This window comes from Neoarius graeffei, chromosome 8 (assembly GCF_027579695.1).
Source record: "Neoarius graeffei isolate fNeoGra1 chromosome 8, fNeoGra1.pri, whole genome shotgun sequence".
NCBI classification, from domain to species: domain Eukaryota; kingdom Metazoa; phylum Chordata; class Actinopteri; order Siluriformes; family Ariidae; genus Neoarius; species Neoarius graeffei.
The window spans coordinates 64792003-64816840 of record NC_083576.1 but is presented as its reverse complement, the minus strand read 5'-3'; the positions used below and the strand labels follow the sequence as shown (position 1 = coordinate 64816840).

The window sequence follows — 24838 nt, the reverse complement described above, 5'->3', positions numbered from 1 at the left end:
GAGAAAGGCCTTCAGTTGCTTAGAAGTTACCCTGGGGTCCTTTGTGCCCTCGCCGACTATTACACGCCTTGCTCTTGGAGTGATCTTTGTTGGTCGACCACTCCTGTGGAGGGTAACAATGGCCTTGAATTAACTCCATTTGTACACAATCTGTCTGACTGTGGATTGGTGGAGTCCAAAATCTTTACAGATGGTTTTGTAACCTTTTCCAGCCTGATGAGCATCAACATCGCTTTTTCTGAGGTCCTCAGAAATCTCCTTTGTTCATGCCATGATACACTTCCACAAACATGTGTTGTGAAGATCAGATTTTGATAGATCCCTGTTCTTTAAATAAAACAGGGTGCCCACTCACACCTGATTGTCATCCCATTGATTGAAAACACCTGACTCTAATATCACCTTCAAATTAACTGCTAATCCTAGAGGTTCACATACTTTTGCCAGTCACAGATATGTAATATTGGATGATTTTCCTCAATAAATAAATGACCAAGTATAATATTTTTGTCTGATTTGTTTAACTGGGTTCTCTTTATCTACTTTTAGGACTTGTGTGAAAATCTGATGATGTTTTAGGTCATATTTATGCAGAAATATAGAAAATTCTAAAGGGTTCACAAACTTTCAAGCACCACTGTAAATGAAAAGTCAGACTATACTGTTCAAGATCCTTGTATTGATCTCAGAATATGATGTAGTTCAAGTGTTATTCTTTTTACACATGAATTTTTGAATGTGCCCCAAATTTTCTGGGACATTACACACAAACACATGCAGAAACATTATAATTCTTTTTTTTTTTTTTACAAGCACTGCGGAAAACAGTGCTCTGGCGGCAGAAGAAGCGTCACGGTCATGCTCTGCTTCTCCTTCATGGTCGTTCAGTTGAGTTAAAAACCATCTGTCTGGTCATTCTCACCAGTCAGGATTTGTTACCCTCAATATGAAATGGGAATAAGAACTGAAGGCCAATCTACTTGGGATCTAATATAAAAAGAACAAAACAGAAGGGACACAGGGTGTATGGCTCCCTCAGGAAATCCTGCAACTTTAGGAGGTGTAGAATTTGTGCAGAAATGAAGGTCAGATCTGTGTCCTGTGTGGTGAAATTGGAAGTCGCAGATATGTATAGCTGGCCTATACAAATATTCACTTTGTTTTTGTGTGCATTACAATAATTGTTACATTATGTTGTTCCCTACTGTATGTAGAAGGTTTAAATATCTATAGTTCAACACTGAAACATCAAATTGTGGACATTTTTCATCCCTGGATAAAATGACCTAGTTTGACACTAGCTGAGAGAAAGATCTACGAGTCTGGAATAAGTGTCATCTTTTCCTGCTGGTCTATGAGGAGCTCAGCTATGGTACTCTGTGAGCTTCATCTATAGCATATTCATTCTATCCACATTCCCTGTATATGAGCAATCGTGCACTCTACTCCTAGGCTATCAGTTCATATACCCTGAGTAGAGAAAAACAAAATGGCGGCATGTGCTGCTGAACCAACCAAGGAAGAAATAAAAACTCTACTCGGAAAACAAAACCCCCAAAAATACAAAACAAGAAGACAGAGTTATCTATATCCCCGCCCTATATACCAACTATATACCAAGTTTCAAGATATTATTTGTCACATTTTTCAAGTTCTGCTGCAGGAAACCAACCCTACCTCTTTACACTGACCTCAACAGCCCATGGCATAAACCCACCGGACCTTTGGTCCAGGTGAGCTAAAAATTAAAATTTCTCACATTTCCTAGTATCAAAAGGCAAATATACATTACTTAATCAACACATATACCAACTTTCAAGACCATACCACTCATAGTTTTCAAGTTCTGCTCCGGAAACAAAACCTACCCCTAAGACTAACCTGAGAGACTAAGTCTGAAATTGTTTCCATGGAAACATGAAAAAATTTACATTTCTCAAATTCCTTAGTATGAAAAGAGTATGAATCTTCTTAGTATGACTTTACATCACCTTATTAACATGTACTGTATACCAAGTTTGAGATCCATATCATGAATAGTTTTGGATATATGCTCCAGAAACGAACATTGCTCTTAGAAACTAAGTCAAAATCTATTTTATATGTAAAAATTTGAAAAATACTTTTTTTCAAAAATCCAAAATAGCAAATGCACCAGTTCACATGTTGCTTAATACAACCCTGATTCCAAAAAAGTTGGGACAAAGTACAAATTGTAAATAAAAACGGAATGCAGTGATGTGGAAGTTTCAAAATTCCATATTTTATTCAAAATGGAACATAGATGACATATGAAATGTTTAAACTGAGAAAATGTATCATTTAAAGAGAAAAATTAGGTAATTTTAAATTTCATGACAGCAACACATCTCAAAAAAGTTGGGACAAGGCCATGTTTACCACTGTGAGACATCCCGTTTTCTCTTTACAACAGTCTGTAAACGTCTGGGGACTGAGGAGACAAGTTGCTCAAGTTTAGGGATAGGAATATTAACCCATTCTTGTCTAATGTAGGATTCTAGTTGCTCAACTGTCTTAGGTCTTTTTTGTCGTATCTTCCGTTTTATGATGCGCCAAATGTTTTCTATGGGTGAAAGATCTGGACTGCAGGCTGGCCAGTTCAGTACCCGGACCCTTCTTCTATGCAGCTATGATGCTGTAATTGATGCAGTATGTGGTTTGGCATTGTCATGTTGGAAAATGCAAGGTCTTCCCTGAAAGAGACGTTGTCTGGACGGGAGCATATGTTGCTCTAGAGCCTGGATATACCTTTCAGCATTGATGGTGTCTTTCCAGATGTGTAAGCTGCTCATGCCACACGCACTAATGCAACCCCATACCATCAGAGATGCAGGCTTCTGAACTGAGCGCCGATAACAACTTGGGTCGTCCTTCTCCTCTTTAGTCCGAATGACACGGCGTCCCTGATTTCCATAAAGAACTTCAAATTTTGATTCATCTGACCACAGAACAGTTTTCCACTTTGCCACAGTCCATTTTAAATGAGCCTTGGCCCAGAGAAGACGTCTGCGCTTCTGGATCATGTTTAGATACGGCTTCTTCTTTGAACTATAGAGTTTTAGCTGGCAATGGCGGATGGCACGGTGAATTGTGTTCACAGATAATGTTCTCTGGAAATATTCCTGAGCCCATTTTGTGATTTCCAATACAGAAGCATGCCTGTATGTGATGCAGTGCCGTCTAAAGGCCCGAAGATCACGGGCACCCAGTATGGTTTTCCAGCCTTGACTCTTACGCACAGAGATTCTTCCAGATTCTCTGAATCTTTTGATGATATTATGCACTGTAGATGATGATATGTTCAAACTCTTTGCAATTTTACACTGTCGAACTCCATTCTGATATTGCTCCACTATTTGTCGGTGCAGAATTAGGGGGATTGGTGATCCTCTTCCCATCTTTACTTCTGAGAGCCGCTGCCGCTCCAAGATGCTCTTTTTATACCCAGTCATGTTAATGACCTATTGCCAATTGACCTAATGAGTTGCAATTTGGTCCTCCAGCTGTTCCTTTTGTGTACCTTTAACTTTTCCAGCCTCTTATTGCCTCTGTCCCAACTTTTTTGAGATGTGTTGCTGTAATGAAATTTCAAATGAGCCAATATTTGGCATGAAATTTCAAAATGTCTCACTTTCGACATTTGATATGCTGTCTATGTTCTATTGTGAATAAAATATCAGTTTTTGAGATTTGTAAATTATTGCATTCCGTTTTTATTTACAATTTGTACTTTGTCCCAACTTTTTTTGGAATTGGGGTTGTATGTATACAAAGTTTCATGAAGATATCTTCAGTAGTTTTAAAAGATATGGCCCGGAAACGAAAACGTGACCGGATGAACGGAACCCGTTTCTATATGCCCCACCAAACTTCATTTCAGCAGGGGATAAAAAGCAACAAAATATGGAATAAAACTATTTGACGGTAAGAACATATCTTTTTTTTTTTTTTTTTCAAGAATTATTATTATAGCATTTTTCACAAATTGCTACAGTCATTTCACTGGTTTGTTTACATTCTAAGCAGAAATTATTTTGTCGGACGTTTTGTATAAAGTTTTTATTTATCGAATTTGCAAAAAATCAAAATAAAAATCCTCTGTTTCTCAAAATCCAGTGAATGTGGATAGAATAAAACAGTTATTCCACTCAATCTTGTCATACATGGATTATAGCAGACTCGGCGCTCTGTACTTTGTTTGCTATCAGTTAATGTACGACTCGATTTCGTGGAATAACTGTTAATTGTAAGGGATCAGTGAAAGATCTCTCTCTCTCTCTCTCTCTCTGACTGAATTGCACCATGTAAGTGGTTGAGGAGCAGATTGCTGCAATATGCTGTCTCTGTGCCCCCTTTTCACCTCTCCGTTTTAGCTCGGTGGCAAAACACCAGTGCAAACCTGGAGGGTTCGTCCCTCCTATCTTCACCTTCACCTCCCATCTTCACGCCTCACCTCTCTTCTCTTATCCAACCAGTGTTAATGCACTCTTCGAGGGCAAACGTTCTCCCAATGGCTGATCCTGAATTTTCAGCGTTCCTTCTGTATCGCTGATCCCTGATTTTTCATTCACTACTGATACTCATAAGGCTTCATTCTGGTTTATTATCTGCATTCTTGTTTGATTTGCCGAGCAGACACTCTTTGTCTTTGGCATCTGTATAGTTTGTCTTCCTTCTGCCCTGTCTTTCATGGGTCTCTGTGACTAAGATGGAGCTTAGCTATAATTTTTATTATTGCACTAGCACAGTGTAGTGTTACAACAAATTTAAATTAATCAGGATGCATTGATCTGATACAGAGTGTTGACACTGGACCCCTGTTGAATTGGTATCGGACAGGATTTGATAATTTCCCCCTTATCTAATCCACTACTCGGTTGTTTTAATACATGCCATGAAAGTGTGTGTGTGATGAAACCTGAATAACATCCATGCTGTTTTTGTTTTAATTTGGAAAATGATTTACACACAAAATGTTTCCTCATGGCAGTTATGCTACGTCAACCTGAGGCATTCAAAGCATTTCTGTACTATGAAGGCCTGGAATTGCCTTGTTGGAGAAACATATTCTCAGTGGGAACCCGTACTGTGTGTCGAATTATTTGCAAAATTACTGTAAACGCTGGCATTTCCACTGTGCTGAACCATAGCATACCTTGAGCTAAGAAGTATTTTATGGAGTCAGTTAATGTTTTCTGCCTTGTGCTGCCTGTACTGTATATGGTGCATCTGTAACTTCCTTGGAAACTGTAATTTGACATGTCTGTCTGATTGTTGAGGCTGCTGGTTGTCTCTGGGAGGAGGTATCAGGGCGAAGATGCTGTGGGTGATTATGTTTTAAGTGGTGTCTCAACTTCAGTGTGTTCCCATATTTCGCTGTCACTTCGTTCAAAAAACAAGCACAGCAGAACCACCATATGCTATTTCTCCTGTACATAACACACATCACCCCCCACTCCACCAGCACCCCCATGGAACAAGTGCATTTATAGCACTTACACATCATTATTTAGCTACAAGGACTGGATTATGAATAATACGTCAGATGGTATGTGAGGAGAGCATAAGTCTGCTACTTTTGCTAAATAAATAAATCAGCTTTTTCTGCCTGCTTAAAAAGTTGATAAAAGTTCATGCAGTTTAATCACTATAAGTGCACCTTGTCATAATAACACAGTAGTTAAAAGGATCTGCACATACTGGGCACACACACATTATTGCACACTCATTCACACCTAGAGGCATGGTTTTGGGAGGTAGGCGGAAAACGGAGGACTTGGAGGAAGGACACAGAATGGCGCGCTCTGATTGGCTACTCTACTACTAGACTATCAGCACATATACGGTGAGTAGAGAAAAACAAAATGGTGGCACGTGTTGCTGAACACGTGGACAAAATAAAAACTACTCAAACAAAACCCCAAAAAATACAAAAAAAGCAACAACATACGGAATAAAAGTATTTGATGGTAAGAACGTATCTTTTTTTTTCAAGAATTATTATTAGAGCATCTTTCACACATTGCTAGTGTCATTTCACCAGCTTGTTTACATTATAAGCGGAAATGATTTTGTCAGAAGTTTTGTATAAAGTTTTTGTTTATTGAATTTGCAAAAAATTAAAATAAAAATGCTCTGTTTCTCAAAATCCAGTGAATGTGGATAGAATAAAACAGTTATTCCACTCAATCTCGTTGTACATGGCTTATTGCCAACTCGGGGCTACGCACGTCATCGGCTATCAGCTCACATACGACTCAGTTTCGTGGAATAACTGTTAAATATATATTTGGCACTACGCTGTCTGTCTGTCTGTCTGTCTGTCTGTCTGTCTGTCTGTCTATTTTTATATTATTCTATGCTGAATATACTCCCATTTTTAACATTTTGAAATTCTTTTTTTTGTAGATAAATTATAAAATCGAAATAATGAAAATAGACATTTTATTTTATTCCCCTATTATAAAACCACAGGCAGTGCAAAATTTTGCACACTGTATAAATGAAAGGGAAAAATGATATAATAAATAAAAGTTTGCCGAAGTAGAATTGGGTAGACATTTGTCGAATTGGTCGAATTAGGCTGACTAATATTGCCACATAAGATTTAGATTGTATGTTATTTGATTAATCTTCATTCATGATATCAGAAAACAGTGCATTCAATTTACATTCAATATGTGTGAAGCTTAATTCATTCACACACATTAAGATTTTGTGTGTCTCGGTAATGATAAACAAGTTTGTCTGGTGTGTGTTTCAGGGAAGTTCACGTGCATCGAGGCCCGCTTCCATCTGGAGAGGCAGATGGGCTACTACCTGATTCAGATGTACATCCCCAGTCTGCTAATCGTCATCCTGTCCTGGGTGTCCTTCTGGATCAACATGGATGCTGCTCCTGCTCGTGTGGGCCTGGGCATCACCACGGTGCTCACCATGACAACGCAGAGCTCAGGCTCCAGAGCCTCTCTGCCAAAGGTCAGACAAGACAAACTCCATTAGCACGCCACTAGATTGACCTCTCATTTCACTCTTCTCTCTCTCTCTCTCTCTCTCTCGGTGAGTATGAACTACAATAAAGACTGCATTCATGAGCATATCCTGTAGTTAGTATGAAAACAGTGGCAGTTCAGACCACACGCTGAGGTTTTATTTATTTATTTATTTATTTTAAAGCCTGATTAGATATTGACTTGGACTGCATAAAGTAGTAACTCAAGGCGACTTGACTTATGAAGATGATTTGCCAATTATTCACTTTTCATGATAAAGACTTACTAACTGACTTTGTATTGATTTATTAATAGACGTATAAATTGACCTGAAAGAATGAATTTTTAATTTTCTTTGTTTTATGAAAGCAGAATAAGAGTAGAGTACAAGAACCATTTCTCAGCATGTGAAATCAGACGCAACTGTTTATGTATCATCATGTTTTTCAGCTACGGAACATAATCAATATAAACTGTGTATGATAGGATTTAGCTGCAGTGAAGCCTACAGCGTTGTACAATGATTCCGTCTACAATTAAGCCCATTTGTATACTGTCTATTTTTAAGGAATTTATCTCTCTCTCTCTCTCTCTCTCTCTCTCTCTCTCTCTCTCTCTCTCGTCTCTTTCACTGGATTTAGACATTAAACTGTGAATATAAATGTTCTCCTCAGCCTGTATACAGAGCTTTTCAAAGTGTCTCTCCCATACAATTCTGATGTCATGCTAATCATTATAACAGCAGATGCACACACACACACACTGAACACATGGCACACACTGGTGCGTGGAATTGCTCCCATGGTGATGGTCATGGGTAGAAATGCCACCATTCGGCCCGGTTCCTGCCAAGTCTGTCAGACACTCTCACTTCATCAGGATTCTGCTCTCTCTTTCTGTCTTCTTTGACAACCTTGACCCAAGCTGTGATACACATTAATAATTCAGTTTTAGCTGAAGAGTGATGCAGATTGATAGTTTACTGCCATATAAATGAAGGAGAAATGCAGAGAAATGCTGGTCCTCTTGATTTAGGGATATGATCGTGACTAAATTAATGATATGGCAATCCGATATAATGATGCACCTATAGTATTTTTGTTTTTAGGCATTTTCTAAGTGCAGTGAATGCACCCGAATATGCTACAAGATTCAAAAGGCACTACTTTATTTAGCAATTAAAATTATAGAAAATTGTTTTTATAATAATAATAATAATAATAATAATAATAATAATCATCATCATCATCATCCATCTGTCTGACGTCGTCTACATTTCATGAAAATCGCTTCTTCTCCCTCAGTTCTTCATCAATTTTGATTCTTTCTGCCATGAAGGTAGGGGTACCTATGGTGCATATAACTTCTACCCAGATTTGCTTAATTACAATTATTAATGAAGTTATGGACTAATTAAGCCTTAATGAGCAGTTCAACAAAAATCGTTTCTTCTCGGTCAATTCCTCACCATTTTGGATTCTTTCTGACAAATAGGTCGGTATTCCTAGGGTGTATACAGCTTTCACCATTTATTGCGCAAGATGGCCCACTTTAGATTGTTCCTTCTGGATTAGACGGGGCCAGAGTGAACTACACCGTCACTGACAGTCTTGTTGTTGTTGTTATTTTTTGTTAAAAATTAATTTGATTAAAATATCCTGTCCAAACTCATAAATTATGATATTTCTATGTTTTCCTTACATTAAGCTACATTGTCTGTCCAAACCTGTGTTGATTTACAGAATCTGTTATTATTTCCCATGTGAGAAGTTTTCCACGTGTACCTACTGTAGCTGGCACCACCATTATGTATAGTAAGAGAGGATTATTAAAGAACAAAGCAGTCCTGTTCAAACTGTGAAATGATGATATATCTATTAATTAAATACTTTAGGAAAGGTATCCCTACCGATTTGATGCATTCTGTGGTTTTTCTATATATTTTCCAGACTTGTTTGTTTACAGAATCTGTCATTGGTGTCAATGTAAATGGTTTTTTAAATACCTTATAATTATACTGATAGGAAATTTGCATTAACAAGTCAGTTTTGAGAAATTGCAACGCATTACATGACAGTTTCTGGCTCTTTTTTCTTCTCTTCATATTTTGCACCATCACTGTGCTTAATCATGTGAACTTAACCATCACTTTTCCCAACATGTGATGTTTGGATTTCAGAGTAAATTACCCTGGCCAAGAAATAGTTTGAAAGGCGGATGTGTCCTTTTTTGTCACCTCTCCTATTATTATTATTATTATCATTATTACTATCCATCCATCCATCATCTGTAGCTGCTTATCCTGTTCTACAGGGTCGTGGGCAAGCTGGAGCCTATCCCAGCTGACTACAGGCGAAAGGCAGGGTACACCCTGGACAGGTTGTCAGGTCATCGCAGGGCTGACACATAGACACAAACAACCATTCACACTCACATTCACACCTACAGTCAATTTAGACATGCAGGTTAGCAATTAACCTAACCTGCATGCCTTTGGACTGTGGGGGAAACCGGAGCACCTGGAGGAAACCCACGCAGACACGGGGAGAACATGCAAACTCTGCACAGAAAGGCCCTCATCGACCACTGGGCTCGAACTCAGGACCTTCTTGCTGTGAGGCGACAGTGCTAACCACTACACCACCATGCTGCCCACTATTATTATTATTATTATTATTATTAATACTTTTTAATAAGCTTAAAGCTAGAAAGCATTTCGATTTTATAAAATCAGTGAAATTTAATTCCCTCTGAAATTTGGTCATTGTGATGTATGTTTATTTCTGTAATATCTAAAAAAAAAAAAGGGCCATTCTGTGGCTAGGAAGTTATTTAATTTGAGGGGCTTCCCGAGTAAATAATGTGCATGAACTCACTCGTTTCGCGTAGTCATGCAGACAGAGGAAGACCATGTGCGCATGCACAGATTTACCTTCTTCTTTTGGGTTTTACGGCAGCTGGCATCCACAGTGTTGCATTACTGCCATCTACAGGTTTACCTTTGACCGTGCACTGACAGTTACATCATTCTATCATTAAACAAACAGCTGATCACACTGAGGTGTTTGCTGACCGCCAATATTTATTAGTTTGGTCCTGCGTTTCCTTTCCTTCGCAACATAACATCTTTTCTTCTCGCTTTCTGTTACTGTAGTCTGTCTTTCACGTTTCATTCGCACTCTCACGTCCTCTATTTTCCTCTCCTGTTTCAAATTTGTATCCCACAATGTCTTATGCAAACAGGGAAAGCCCACCACATGATGCATGACATAGTATCTTGAATTGGGTCATGGTGAAGCAGGAAAAAATAGTGGAGAATTTAGGGCCATGTGGCTCGAAATTCACTAATTGTTCTATTTTTTTAAAAACTAATACATTTGGAAGTCTGTGATTTGAATTCAGTAGCTTTTGGTCCACTAAACAAAAATAATTGGGTGTCAGGGAAAATTCTTTTTATGACCTACTCTTGAAAAATCTGAAAGGCAGGCTTAGTCATTGTCTGATGATGCATCATGCTCGAAGACACAGACTTGTGAAAAATTAGGAGAAATAATACATTAAAATTTAACCTTGCTGTGTGTTATTCAGTGACGCATCATTTTGGGAGGAAAAAAGAAAACTGCTTTTATCTCCTTCCTGCTCTACGGCCTTGGAGGAATTGTTTAATAAAATTGTCATATTTTATGACACATGACACCATTTTAAAAGCACAAGTACCTCAGTTGTGAATTGTGTCAAAGGAAATAACTTCAAATGACTCTACACTGGCATGCTCACCGTACTGTGTCTCATTGCTAACACGGTCTACGTTCATGTCTGTGCTGCAGGTCTCCTATGTGAAGGCCATTGACATCTGGATGGCTGTGTGCCTGCTGTTCGTCTTCTCAGCTCTGCTGGAGTATGCTGCCGTCAACTTCATCGCTCGCCAGCACAAAGAGCTGCTGCGCTTTCAGAGGAGGAGACGACACCTAAAGGTGACCGAACATCCATGCGCACAAGCACACACATTCTTATGCGTCTGTCTTTGTGAGGACAGCCACTGACATAATGCATTCTTTAGCCCCTTACCCTAACCTTAACCACCACAACTAAAGGCCCAACCCCAACCATTAACCTAACCCTAATCTAAACCTGAACCCGAAAATTAAGTCATAACACTCAAAAAGCCCTTTGAAAAAGTGAGGGCCAGCCAAAATGTCCTCACTTCCAAAAATGTCCTGTCTCTGTTGGTTTAAAAAATAAAAAAAGGTATTCCGGTCCTCAGTATGTAGCACGTATACACACACACACACACACACACACACACACACACACACACCATTGGCTTGTATGTTTTTGTTGCTAAATAATGTCATGGCTATACATGGCGTGGGAAGGACTTTGATTTTTTTTGATAGATACACCTTAACCCCATTTTTTATCCCCCACTGGACAAGAGGCCCGAAGGGGAATTATGTCGTGGCAATGCCCATCCGTCCGTCTGTCCATCCCAGGAAGGGTACTCCCCTTCTGAAATCAACTCCTCTCGCAATTTTTGGAGGAATTTCATGAAACTTGGCAGGATTCTTTGTTACTGTATATATTGGTAATACGCATATTGCAATTTCATTCAATTCAGTCACATTTTACCAGAGTTATGGCATAGTTGACAGCGGGGGATATTGTGCTCTCAGAGCACTCTTGTTTCTTTTTCAACTGTTTTGCTTAAAACAGTTAAGTGTCTCCACAATGTCAGAACTGGCATGTATTCTCCTCATCATGGAGAAATTAAATATCCATGAATAGCTACACACCTGCCCAGTAGATATGTTTTCACCAATACCTGCCAACAGTTGAAATAGAACAGAGAAATAATTGAGAACCAGCTTGAATCAATTTATAATGAAATTACAGAACCAAGCCCAATGCGAAGCCCCTAAATAGGCCGACTTCACATTCCACATTGATCATGTAACCTGTACATTTTTTCCTTTTTTGTACTGACTGCTTCAAAAACCTTTTCCCATACTCTGCTCTGGTGGAAGCTGGTGATTTTTGGCTCACCCTTTGGCTGAAGCCTGTAGAGGCACCTGTCTGTATGTGTATGTTTAACTGAGTTCGAGCGTGTTTAAGAATGTAATTGGCGTGCCAGCCTCAGGTAGCGATTCCACAGTCATGGTGTGACGCCGCTGTGTACTGACTATGGAAGTGCCACATTACATAACCTCAGTTTGCAATGTAGTCCTCTGTGGCTAGACCACAGTCCAGGAAAGGAACAGGTTTTGCAACATTGGTTCAAATCCTGGTGTCGATGTATTTCCAATTGAGCTATTTTTTCTATTTATGTACCGTAGCTTCTATCTCCCAATCAGATAAAGACTGAGCTCAGACCTTCACAGGTTTCTAGTTTAAATTGGAGTATAACAGGTGTCTGTTGTTGAAGTATATAGTATATGCATGCGCATTCTCATTACCTCCGCCAACTTTGTTAGAGGAGGTTATGTTTTTGCCTCGGTTTGTTTTTGTTTGCTTGTTTTTTTGTTTGTCTGTTCCCAATGTAAGTCAAAAAGTGGTGAACAAATTTTGATGAAATTTTGAGGAAAAGTGAACCATGGGCCAAGGAACAATTAATTAGATTTTGATACAAATCCAGATATGTATGCGGATCCAGGATTTTCTTTTTTTAGTCTGTTCCCAATGTAACTCAAAAAGTAGTGAACAGATTTTGATGAAATTTGTTGTACAGCTTTAGTATTATCCTAGGTTCAAGTGGTTTTGATTTTGATGTTGATAACATGCAGAGGTGGACAGTAACGAAGTACATTTACTTGAGTACTGTACTTAGGTACACTTTTTGGGTATCTGTACTTTACTTGAGTATTATTTCTTTTGGAAAGTTATGACTTTAACTTCACTACATTTGAAAGGCAAATATCATGCTCATAGATGGTCATTTAAATCCCCCAAGGGGTATGAGTGCCACCTTGACTACATCATAGGAGAGTGGTATGTTAAAAAAAGCTACGTGCAACTGCAGATCATACCCAAGTGTTAGTGGCCTGTTTGATTCTGACCATAGAGTTGTTGTCTTAGACACCATGTTTCCAACCAGGAAAAGATGACTTGAAATTTTCAAGAAAAACAAAGTTACAAAGGCACCACGCCATATCCCAAATGTGCAGTTCCTTAGAGATTCTGAAACTATCAGAAACCAGTACAGTAAATGAATGGAAGAACTCCTGGAACAACCACCATCATCTGGACAGGTCAATATTATTAACCAATATGTTTTGGATGCTGTAACTACAGCATATGCTGAAATCATCCCTGGGAGACAAAAAGATTGTGATGTTAAGCCTTGGGTAAATGAAAAGTTCCTAACTCTAATTGAGAAACGCTGTGTCTCACGTGACCCTGATGAAAGTAAGGAGTTGTCTAAACAGATTAAGAAGTTGCATGTGGTACTAAAGGGAGAATACTTCAAGGAGAAAGCCAGGAAGATCAACATGGCTGGCAAACAGAGAAATGTGGAGGAGGAATTCCGTCTTGCTAAGAGTCACACGTCACTGCCGAGGACAAATATGCAGTTTATCCAGCCTAAGAAATTAGAGGAGCACTTCTCCAAACACCTCGGCCTGCGAGAATTCCAACTGCAACCTGAGTTGATGCACCCTAAAGAGTTCCCACATATACTACCACCGGAAGATCTGGAATCTGTAAAAGAGAGCCCTCCTGAGGCGCCTGAGTTAGAGTGTTGTCTTAAGAAGTTCAACAATGGAAAGTGCCAGGATACTGACGGTATCTTCGCTGAACAGCTGAAATATGCACAATCTGCACAGCTGCTCAAGTATTTGGTGGTCCTGCTAGGACTGATATGGACTGGTCTCAAAGTTCTGAGCATGTGGTTACTATTGGCAATAACCTGCCTACACAAGAAAGGGTCCAAACGTCTTGCTGAAAACTACTGTGGTATATCGATCAATGCAACAATGTCCAAAATTGTCTCGGTCATTGTAATTAACAGGATACGGCCAATCTACGAACATGTTTTAATGGGAACATAATTTGGTTTCAGAAAAAAACGATCGACGTGTGATGCCATCTCCATCATGCGACATATATCAGAGAAAGAAAAAGATCCACTGTTCGTCTGCTTCATAGATCTCAAAGCAGCATACGATTGGATCCCTCGTGAAGCATTATTCCGAGTGTTAGAGATTCGTCTTTGTTGTAGTAGATTTGTCTCAATTTTGAGAATTTTATACATTGCCACTAAAGCCTGTATAAAGGGTGCCAAACAGTATTTTGAGACCTTTGTGGGATATCGCCAAGGTGCTCTTGAGAGTCCATCAATCTTTAACATATGCATGGACTTTGTTATGCGATGTGCAAGGCACGAAATACTGAAACAGTTCCCAGACACGGGCGTTCTGATAGAGTTCCAAATACCGAATAAGGTGTCATCTCGTGAGTATCGGAGATGATCAGCACCAGTTGGCCAAAGAACAGTGACTGAGCTCCTATATGAGGATGATGTAGCAGTATTTTCGAAGAATAAAGAAGAGCTTAGTCAGATTCTGACTATTTATGACAACACCTTTACCAGATTTGGACTACAGTTATCGTACACCAAAACAGAGACCATGGCTTTCAACGTTGATGAATCAATCAAGGTTCAGAAATCCCTAATCACCGTGAATAACATCAACATCAAGAATGTCAGGGAGTTCTGCTACTTGGGTCATCTAATAACCAACACCACAAAATCGTCTGCCACACTGCATTCAAGAATTGCTTCTGCTTTTAAAAAGTGGGATGAGCTGAAACACTGTCTAATGGACAGAGAAATCTATCTGAGCACACGTATGAAGATTCTTACAGCTTGTGTGAGATCCCGCCTACTATATGGTATTCAGGCGTATGACTTATCAGCTGCTGATCTCCAAAAGGTTGAAAATGTGTGGAATGGCTTCTTAAGGAAGATGGTATTGGGAGGCTTCGCAAGAATAAATGCTCCATCTCGCAGCCAGTGAAAAAAGGGTGTAGACCCAGCTACGCAAGTCGAAGGACAGCTCAACTGGGTGTTCAAAATATCGAATGAGCAATTACCTGAAATCACTAAATCTCATTGTAGGACTCTCTATGTGTGGGTGGAGCACAGAGGACGGCAGGACAGAGATCAGGTTTTTAACTTGGCTTTATTGCCACACTTTTCAGTCTAACAATAAACAATCTAATGCAGACGCACACACACACAACCAGCGTCTGGTTCAGGGATGAGCTCCTTCTGCTCTCGCTCTCCCTCCTCATATAGGGTGCGGTCCCTGGGAAGACACACAAACACAGGTTAATTGCTCTCAGGTGTAGTGATTCTGCCACTTACCTTCCCTGACTCCGCCCTCCTGTCACAGACCGGCGCTTGACCACGCCCCCGCTGCCACATACCCCCACCGCCCGACTCAGGCCGGGCGCCTGTCCGGCCTGCAGCTGACTCCCCCCCCCCCCCCCCCCCCCCCCCTTGACGGGAGAGGAAGTCCGCCATGACCATCTGCGCCCCCGGCCTGTGGACCACCTTGAAATTAAAGGGTTGGAGCGCCAGATACCAACGGGTGATCCGCGCGTTGGCATCTTTCATGCGGTGGAGCCACTGGAGGAGCGCGTGGTCTGAACAGAGGGTGAAAGGGCGCCCCAGCAGGTAGTACCGGAGGGCGAGAACCGCCCACTTGATGGCCAAACACTCTTTCTCTATTGTGCTGTAGTGCCCCTCACGCACTGACAGCTTCCTGCTGATATACAGGACCGGGCGGTCCTCCCCCTCCACCTCCTGGGACAAAACCGCCCCCAGCCCTCTGTCCGACGCATCGGTCTGCAACATAAAAGGGAGAGAAAAGTCAGGGGAGTGTAGAAGTGGCCCCCCACACAGTGCAGCCTTTACCTCTGAGAAAGCCCGCTGGCATTGCTCCGTCCACTGGACCGGATCTGGTGCCCCCTTTTTAGTGAGATCAGTCAGCGGGCTGGTGACGTCCGAATAATTAGGTATAAACCTACGATAATAGCCAGCCAGCCCCAGGAACTGTCTCACCCCCTTTTTGGTCTTGGGCCTCGGGCAGGCCGCAATTGCTGGCGTCTTATTAATTTGGGGACGCACCTGCCCATTACCCAAGTGGAAGCCCAGATACCGTACTTCCACCCGCCCAATCGCACACTTCCTTGGGTTGGCTGTGAGCCCCGCTCGCCTCAGCGACCTAAGGACGGCCCGCAGATGTTCGAAGTGCCACTGCCAGTCATTACTATAGATGATGATGATGTCATCCAAATACGCGGCCGCATAAGTGGGTAAGGTGAGGATTAACCGCCGCCTTCACTATAAATTTTTCCCCTCTGAAAATAATGTGGGCCAACACCAAAGGGTAGCAGTGAACATCCCCGTGTACACACAACACCTTCATCCCTTGTGCTCCCCCCAATGCCTCGTTTTGAACCAGGCTTTGGCGAAATGAGGTCTGATTACAACCAGAATCCACCAACGCCTGATATGTAGCCCCTTGGATACTCACCGGTATGCGATACGCTCCGGCCCGATCGAGGGCGTCCTCTGGCGCGTCGGGGATCCGAAACACCGCGCCCACTTCCATTGCTGTGCACTGCTGTTGAAGGTGGCCCAGTTCCCCGCAGCGCCAGCAAACTGGCCCGGGCTTTCCCTCTGCAACGGTGATCTGGGGCTCACTCACCTGAGGTGGGGGAGAGACAGACACAGAAGGGAGAAACAGGAGGGCACCGTGGGTGTGGCGGGCCAGCTGGGGTGGTGCCGGCCCCCACCTCCGCGGTGGGGGAACAGGGCGAGGACGGGACACAGGAGGAGGGGGAGAGAGAGAGAGAGAGAGAAGAGGAGAGAAGAGATGATGTCATCTGCCGTCCTGCCGCCGGGACAGCCGCCAGATGATCCTCCGCCAGCTCGACTGCCTGATCCAGCAACGCCGAGCGGTGGCACTGGACCCACTCCGCGGTTCCTGCTGGTAAGCGGGCGATGAACTGTTCCAGTACCACCTGGTCGACGATTCCCTCGGCGTCGCGATCGTCGGCCTTCAGCCACCGCCAGCAGGCGTCCCGGAGCTGCTGGCCGAACGCGAACGGCCGGCCGACTTCCTCCAATTGCAACGCGCGGAAGCGCTGGCGCTGTTGTTCCAGGGTGCGCCCCACGCGCTGGAGGACGGCCCGGCGGAGGTCCGCGTAGGCCAGCCGGCGGTCGGCGGGGAGCTGTAGCGCGGCCAACTGTGCCTCTCCCGTGAGCAGGGGGAGGAGGCGCGCCGCGCGCTGCTCCATCGGCCACCCCAAGGCTTCGGCGACCTGTTCAAACAACGTGAGGAATGCCTCGGGGTCGTCCTGCGGGCCCATCTTGGTGACGGTGAGTGGAGACGGGCCCGCGGCCGGAGTGCTGGTGGGCCCCGCCGACGCGAGGAAATGCCGGAACGCCTTGCGATCTTCCTGCTGGGCCAGCACCAGGGCTTCGAAGCGCTGCTCTTGTTCCTTTCGGAGTGTGACGAGCGCCTGGTGCTGGCTTTGCTGAGCCATGGCGAGGGCGTGGACCAGGTCGGCGAACGGGGAGGATTCCATGGGGCTGCTGGGTTGGTGCTCCACTTCCGGGTTTCGGGACCACTGTAGGACTCCCTATGTGTGGGTGGAGCACAGAGGACGGCAGGACAGAGATCAGGTTTTTAACTTGGCTTTATTGCCACACTTTTCAGTCTAACAATAAACAATCTAATGCAGACGCACACACACACAACCAGCGTCTGGTTCAGGGATGAGCTCCTTCTGCTCTCGCTCTTCCTCCTCATATAGGGCGTGGTCCCTGGGAAGACACACAAACACAGGTTAATTGCTCTCAGGTGTAGTGATTCTGCCACTTACCTTCCCTGACTCCGCCCTCCTGTCACAGACCGGCGCTTGATCACGCCCCCGCTGCCACACTCATTCTATACGTGACTACTGCCACGTACCGTATTTAAAATACATGGGCCATGTATGCCGTATGGAAAATGATGCTCTGCAGAAGCAAGTCCCGTTTGATAAAAGAACATCTAACAAAACATGGACAAATGTTGAGAAGCTGCTGGGTATTGACTACCATCAGGCAAGAAAGAAAATGATGAATAACAAGGACTTTACGCATCTGCTGGAACAGCGCTTCCCTGAGCAGATGCGCCCCAAGGCCGAGTGCAGGCCCCGAGGGAAAAAATGATGATGACGACATCACAGCCTACAAAAACTCGCCGTCCAACCTGCGGAAGCATATTGAGGTATATAAACATTTTATTCCAAGAGAAAGCCTGCAACGAAGTAAGTTGTCTGTGCTTTTAGAGCTAGCAATAACGTTGCAATAGCTGTGCAGTCTGGTTAGTCAAATGACTTTCTCTGAATTTGCCCGCCAAGTTGCCATCACCTTGTCCACGGCTAACATTAACACATAGCTAGTTAACTTGGACACTGTTAGTTAGCATGTAAACACAGAGTTATGCTAACATGAATAACATTAACCTATCTGAAGTCCTTTAAGAAATATGTTTTAGCATAATCTTGCCAAATAAACAGAAAGTAGAAATCTTTCTTTTCTAGTAGCGTTAGCTACCCAATATGATTTCGAGTTTGAAAAGAGTTTGCTAGCATGTCAGGCGGAGTTTCACTGACTAGCTAGCTTAACGTTAAACCACCATGATGGCACAGCATGTGTTTATTTTGTGAATTCACATTTCTGTCTTTGGTAATGGCATTAGGTTTTGTAAACATTGTGGCAATAATACAATGATGCGTTGGTAGAAAATTTACTTTTAATACTTAAGTATTTTTAAAAGCAAGTACTTCAGTACTTTCACTAAAGTGAAAATTTGACTGGACAACTTTCACTTGTATCAGAGTAACATTTGACCAGTGGGATCTGTACTTTGACTTAAGTAATGAAGTTGGGTACTTTGTCCACCTCTGATAACACGTGGCTTGGCAGAGGTATGCCCTCTACCGAGTGCCCTTCTCTAGTTTTGATCTGTTTCACCTGTTAGTCTGTTGATTTCTCAGCTTTTCATCAAAAGTAAAAGCATCAAAAGACCTTTCCAAAAGCAGGTCGACAAAATTATAATGTCTGCCTACTAAGATGCTAATTAACTAGCTCAGTTTCACTGGAGAAGGCAGTGATTGCTAGATATCGAGATCTATAAATAATCGAGCCAATTCAAATAATCAAGCGCAACTTTATACAATTGATTTACAATATTTACCAATTACAAGGATAAAATTTATGGATTAGATTACTGAGCACTCCAGCACTCTGTGAGTCAGATTGGTGATGAAACGTTTAAAGTGCATATCACGGGTAAATTCAGGAGCAAGATCAATGTAATTCTCCTATTTTATATTAAACTTTGGTCAAATATCTGTCACATTTTGCATTTTGTGCAATTTTTTTGCCTTGCGCAATACCAGAAAAAATCAGTTGAAATCAAGCCATTTGAGGTGAATTGGTCCGCCTCTGAAAAAAACTTGCTGTAGCAGTTCAATAGGAGTGGGTGGAGCACAGAGGACAGCAGGACAGAGATCAGGTTTGTATGCAGGCTTTTTATTGCCACACTTTTCAGTCTAACAATGTTTTCTTCACACACTAGAGACACAGACACACACACTAGCATCTCGTCCGGGGATCAGCCCCTCTGCTCTTGCTCTCCCTCCCTACATAGGGCGCGGTCACTGGGAAGACACACACAAACACAGGTTAATTGCAGTCAGGTGTAGTGATTCTGCCACTTACCTTCCCTGACTCCGCCCTCCTGTCACAGACTGGCGCTTGACCATGCCCCCGCTGCCACATACCCCCACCGCCCGACTCAGGCCGGGCGGCCATCCGCGCGTTGGCATCTTTCATGCGGTGGAGCCACTGGAGGAGCGCGTGGTCTGAACAGAGGGTGAAAGGGCGCCCCAGCAGGTAGTACCGGAGGGCGAGAACCGCCCACTTGATGGCCAAACACTCTTTCTCTATTGTGCTGTAGTGCCCCTCACGCACTGACAGCTTCCTGCTGATATACAGGACCGGGCGGTCCTCCCCCTCCACCTCCTGGGACAAAACCGCCCCCAGCCCTCTGTCCGACGCATCGGTCTGCAACATAAAAGGGAGAGAAAAGTCAGGGGAGTGTAGAAGTGGCCCCCCACACAGTGCAGCCTTTACCTCAGAAAAAGCCCGCTGGCATTGCTCCATCCACTGGACCGGATCTGGTGCCCCCTTTTTAGTCAGATCAGTCAGCGGCCTGGTGACGTCCGAATAATTAGGTATAAACCTATGGTAATAGCCAGCCAGCCCCAGGAACTGTCTCACCCCCTTTTTGGTCTTGGGCCTCGGGCAGGCCGCAATCGCTGCCGTCTTATTAATTTGGGGACGCACCTGCCCGTTGCCCAAGTGGAAGCCCAGATACCGTACTTCCACCCGCCCAATCGCACACTTCTTTGGGTTGGCTGTGAGCCCCGCTCGTCTCAGCGACCTAAGGACGGCCCTTAGATGTTCGAGGTGCCTCTACCAGTCATTACTATAGATGATGATATCATCTAGATACGCGGCCGCGTAAGTGGCGTGTGGGCGGAGGACTCTGTCCATCAGCCGCTGAAACGTAGTGGGCGCCCCAAACAGCCCAAACGGAAGGGTGACGAATTGGTGTAAACCAAACGGTGTGGAAAAGGCCGTTTTTTCTCAGGATAGTGGAGTCAAGGGGATCTGCCAATATCCCTTCGTCAAATCCAGCGTCGAATAAAAGCGAGCAGTGCCGAGTCGATCGAGCAACTCATCAATACGAGGCATCGGGTACGCATCGAATTTAGACACCGTGTTGACTTTTCTATAGTCCACACAGAACCGGATTGACCCGTCAACCTTGGGTACCAAGACCACCGGGCTGCTCCAGTCACTGTGGGACTCCTCGACGATGCCCATTTCGAGAATGGTCTCAAGTTCTTCCCGAACCACCTTTTTTTTGTGTTCGGGTAGCCTGTAAGGGCGGCTACGCACTACTACCCCCGGAGGCGTCTCTACGTGGTGCTCTATGAGGTTAGTGTGATCGGGCAGAGGCGAGAACACATCTGAAAACTCGGTCTGCAACTGGGCGACCTCCGTGAGTTGGGTCGGGGAGAGGTGGTCTCCACAGGGGACTGGAGAGGTACGTGATGCCAAAGTCCCTTTTTGAACCTCTGGCCCCAGCTCCGCCTTCTGCAGAACCACTGACACCAACGCCACGGGGACCTCCTCATTCCAGAGTTTAAGCAGATTGAGGTGGTAAACTTGTAGTGCCCCACCCCTGTCCATTCGCCTCACCTCATAGTCGACGTCCCCGACTCGCCGTGTGACCTCAAAGGGTCCTTGCCACTTGGCGATCAATTTGGAGCTCAATGTGGGCAACAGTATGAGTACTTTATCTCCCGGTGTGAACTCCCTAAGGCATGTACCCTTGTTGTACAGGCGGGCTTGCCGTTCTTGGGCCTGCCGCAAATTCTCCTGGGTTAGGTGGGTGAGCGTGTGGAGTTTTGCGCGCAGGTCCATAACGTATTGAATTTCGTTCTTACTTTGTGAAGGTCCCTCCTCCCAATTTTCCCGCAGCACATCTAGGATGCCGCGCGGCTTACGCCCATATAATAATTCGAACGGGGAGAACCCCGTGGAGGCTGGGAGGACCTCTCACACTGAAAACAACAAGGGCTCGAGCCACTTATCCCAGTTACGTGCATCCTCACTTACGAATTTTTTCATAATATTTTTGAGGGTGCGATTGAACCGTTCCACTAAACCGTCCGTTTGTGGGTGATACACGCTGGTGCAGAACGGCTTAATCCCCAATAACCCATACAGTTCGCGTAATGTCCGTGACATAAACGTGGTGCCTTGATCAGTCAGAATCTCTTTCGGGATTCCAACTCGGGAGATAACGCAGAAGAGTGCCTCCGCAATACTGTGTGCTGAGATATTGCGCAGAGGCACTGCTTCCAGGTATCGCGTTGCATAGTCCACCAGAACTAATATAAAGCGGTACCCTCGTGCTGACCGATCTAATGGCCCGACGAGATCCATCCCAATTCTCTCAAACGGGGTCTCGACTAATGGAAGGGGGCGCAAAGGTGCCTTTGGAATGGCCGCTGGATTTACTAAGTGGCATTCGAGGCATGCCGTACACCACCTACGAACATCGCCGCAAATCCCCGGCCAATAGAATCGGGCCATTATTCGGGCTAGTGTCTTATCCTGCCCTAAGTGTCCAGCCATGGGATTAAAGTGAGCCGCCTGGAATACCAATTCCCGGCGGCTCTTTGGAATTAAAAGCTGCGTGACTCACTCTTTAGTTTGAGTGTCCTGCATCACTCGGTATAACCTATCCTTCATAATCGCGAAGTAGGGGAAGGACGGGGTAGCGTTCGGCTGGAGCGTTTGACCATCGATTACTCTCACTTGGTCAAACTCATGTCGCAGAGTCTCGTCTCGCGATTGCTCTAATGCAGGGCTTTTCAAAGTGTGGGGCGCGCCTCCCCTGGGGGGCGCCAGAGTTCTTCAGGGGGGGCGCAACGTGAGGAAAAATAAACCAGAATAAGTTACTATTGCGGACATTTAGCGAACTTCAGCTAGCCTTTACCAGAGACAAAATGGATTGATTTTTAGTACCTAAAGCTACAGTGAGTGAGGAGACAGAGTCTGGGCCAAGGAAAAAAACAGAGCCTCCAGGATGTTGCGATTTGCAACTTCAACGCAAATTCAACCAATCCCCGTGAATTCAGGGCGGTGTTACAATTATATCCAATCACCGCAACGTTCCCGCAAATTTGACCAATCGTTGGCGTCGTCTTGAGGTGACGTCGACAAACTACCTTCCGCCTTACTTCCGTGTATACGTTCAAGAGAAGCAGCATGCGCGCAGTGTTGCCAGATTGGGCGGTTTCAAGTGCATTTTGGCAGGTTTTGAACATATTTTGGACTGGAAAATGTCAGCAGTACCTGCCAACATTGCATGATGTGCGAGTCAGTGTTTGTAGGCTTAAATTCTGTTACTGAAAGTGTGTTATGTTTACAGTGAAGGACTGTGTGCACTTTACATTATTTTTTACTTAATACAATAAATTAATGGATGCCAACATTTTTGCCAAAATGGTATTTTATTTTCCATTATTTAGGCAGCTTCAGCATCATACTGTGAGATTCTGTTCAAATTGTTTTTTTCCTTCTATGAAGCCTGAGCCATTTATTTTATTAGTTTATAATTATTGTTTAATTTAGTCTTCAGGAGAGACTGCCTGCACACAGTACTAGTATTAATAGTTTTTTTTTTTCTTACATGAAAGCTGAGGCATTTATATTATATTTTAAGGTAACTTCATGTTGTGCTGTGAGGTTCTCTGCACTTTAACTTTTGAACCAACAGGTGCATTTGGATAAGTAAAGCCTATTTTTCTGCATTTTTGTAGTCCTGGTAATCTTTTATATTGGTAAAGTTGTTTATAGGACCATTTCTCAGTGTCTTTGTTTTTTTTTAATCAATAGTTTTTCAGTAATAACTTAATATTTAACATATCACTCAATTTTAATCACAAAAAGAGAAAATCGCAACAATTTCTCGCAACTTTCACTTCCTCCCGCAATGTAATCGCAACAAAAACCTAAAAAACACCGCAACTTTCATCACAATTTTTTGGAAAACCCCTGCAACATCAGACATTTTAGCCCGCAACAATCACAAAAAAGGCCCGTGGAATCCTGGGGGGACTGAAAAAAGAAGGAAGTATGACCACGATTATTTAAAGTTTGGATTTTCATGGACTGGACGGGCTTTCCCTCTGCACCGGTGTTCTGGGGCTCACTCACCTGAGGGGGGGGGGAGAGACAGACACAGAAGGGAGAAACGGGAGGGCACCACAGGTGCGGCAGGCCGGCTGGGGTGGTGCCGGCCCCCGCCTCCGTGGTGGGGGAATGGGGCGAGGATGGGACACAGGAGGAGGGAGAGAGAGAGAAGAGGAGAGAAGAGAAGATGCCGTCTGCTGTCCTGCCGCCGGAACAGCCGCCAAATGGTCCTCTGCCAGCTCGACTGCCTGATCCAGCAACGCCGGGCGGTGGCACTGGACCCACTCCGCGGTTCCTGCTGGCAAGCGAGCCATGAATTGTTCCAGCACCACCTGGTCGATGATCCCCTCAGCGTCGCGGTTGTTGGCCCTAAACCACCGCCAGCAGGCGTCCCGGAGCTGCTGGCCAAACGCGAATGGCCGGCCGACTTCCTCCAAGCGCAACGCGCGGAAGCGCTGGCGCTGCTGTTCTGGGGTGTGCCCCACGCACTGGAGGACGGCCCGACGGAGGTCCGCGTAGGCCAGCCGGCGGTCGGCGGGGAGCTGTAGCGCGGCCAGCTGTGCCTCTCCCGTTAGCAGGGGGAGGAGGTGTGCCGCGCGCTGCTCCATTGGCCACCCCGAGGCTTCTGCGACTTGCTCAAAGAGCGTGATGAATGCCTCGGGGTCATCCTGCGGGCCCATCTTGGTGACGGTGAGGGGCGACGGGCCCGCGGTAGGAGCACTGGTGGACCCCGCCAACGCGAGGAGGTGCCGGAACGCCTCTCGGTCTTCTTGCTGGGCCAGCACCAGGGCCTCGAAGCGTCGCTCTTGTTCCTTTCAGAGGGTGACGAGCACCTGGTGCTGGCTTTGCTGGGCCGTGGTGAGGGCATGGACCAGTTCGGCAAATGGGGAGGACTCCATGGGGCTGATCGGCTGGTGCTCCACTCTGATCCCAGGTTTCGGCACCACTGTAGCAGTTCAATAGGAGTGGGTGGAGCACAGAGGATGGCAGGACA

The 24838-nt window shown here is 44.4% G+C and overlaps 1 protein-coding gene across 1 annotated transcript in view; it reads left to right on the top strand.

Annotated features, from left to right (window-relative positions):
- Window positions 1-24838, top strand: part of glra1 (glycine receptor, alpha 1) — a gene marked incomplete at its 5' end in the record, with an annotated part of 116811 nt that overhangs the window by 55606 nt on the left and 36367 nt on the right. The window contains 2 exons of the mRNA XM_060926990.1: window positions 6785-6999; window positions 10841-10987. Coding sequence (XP_060782973.1) covers window positions 6785-6999; window positions 10841-10987 — 362 coding nt within the window. The remainder of the gene's footprint in view (window positions 1-6784; window positions 7000-10840; window positions 10988-24838) is intronic.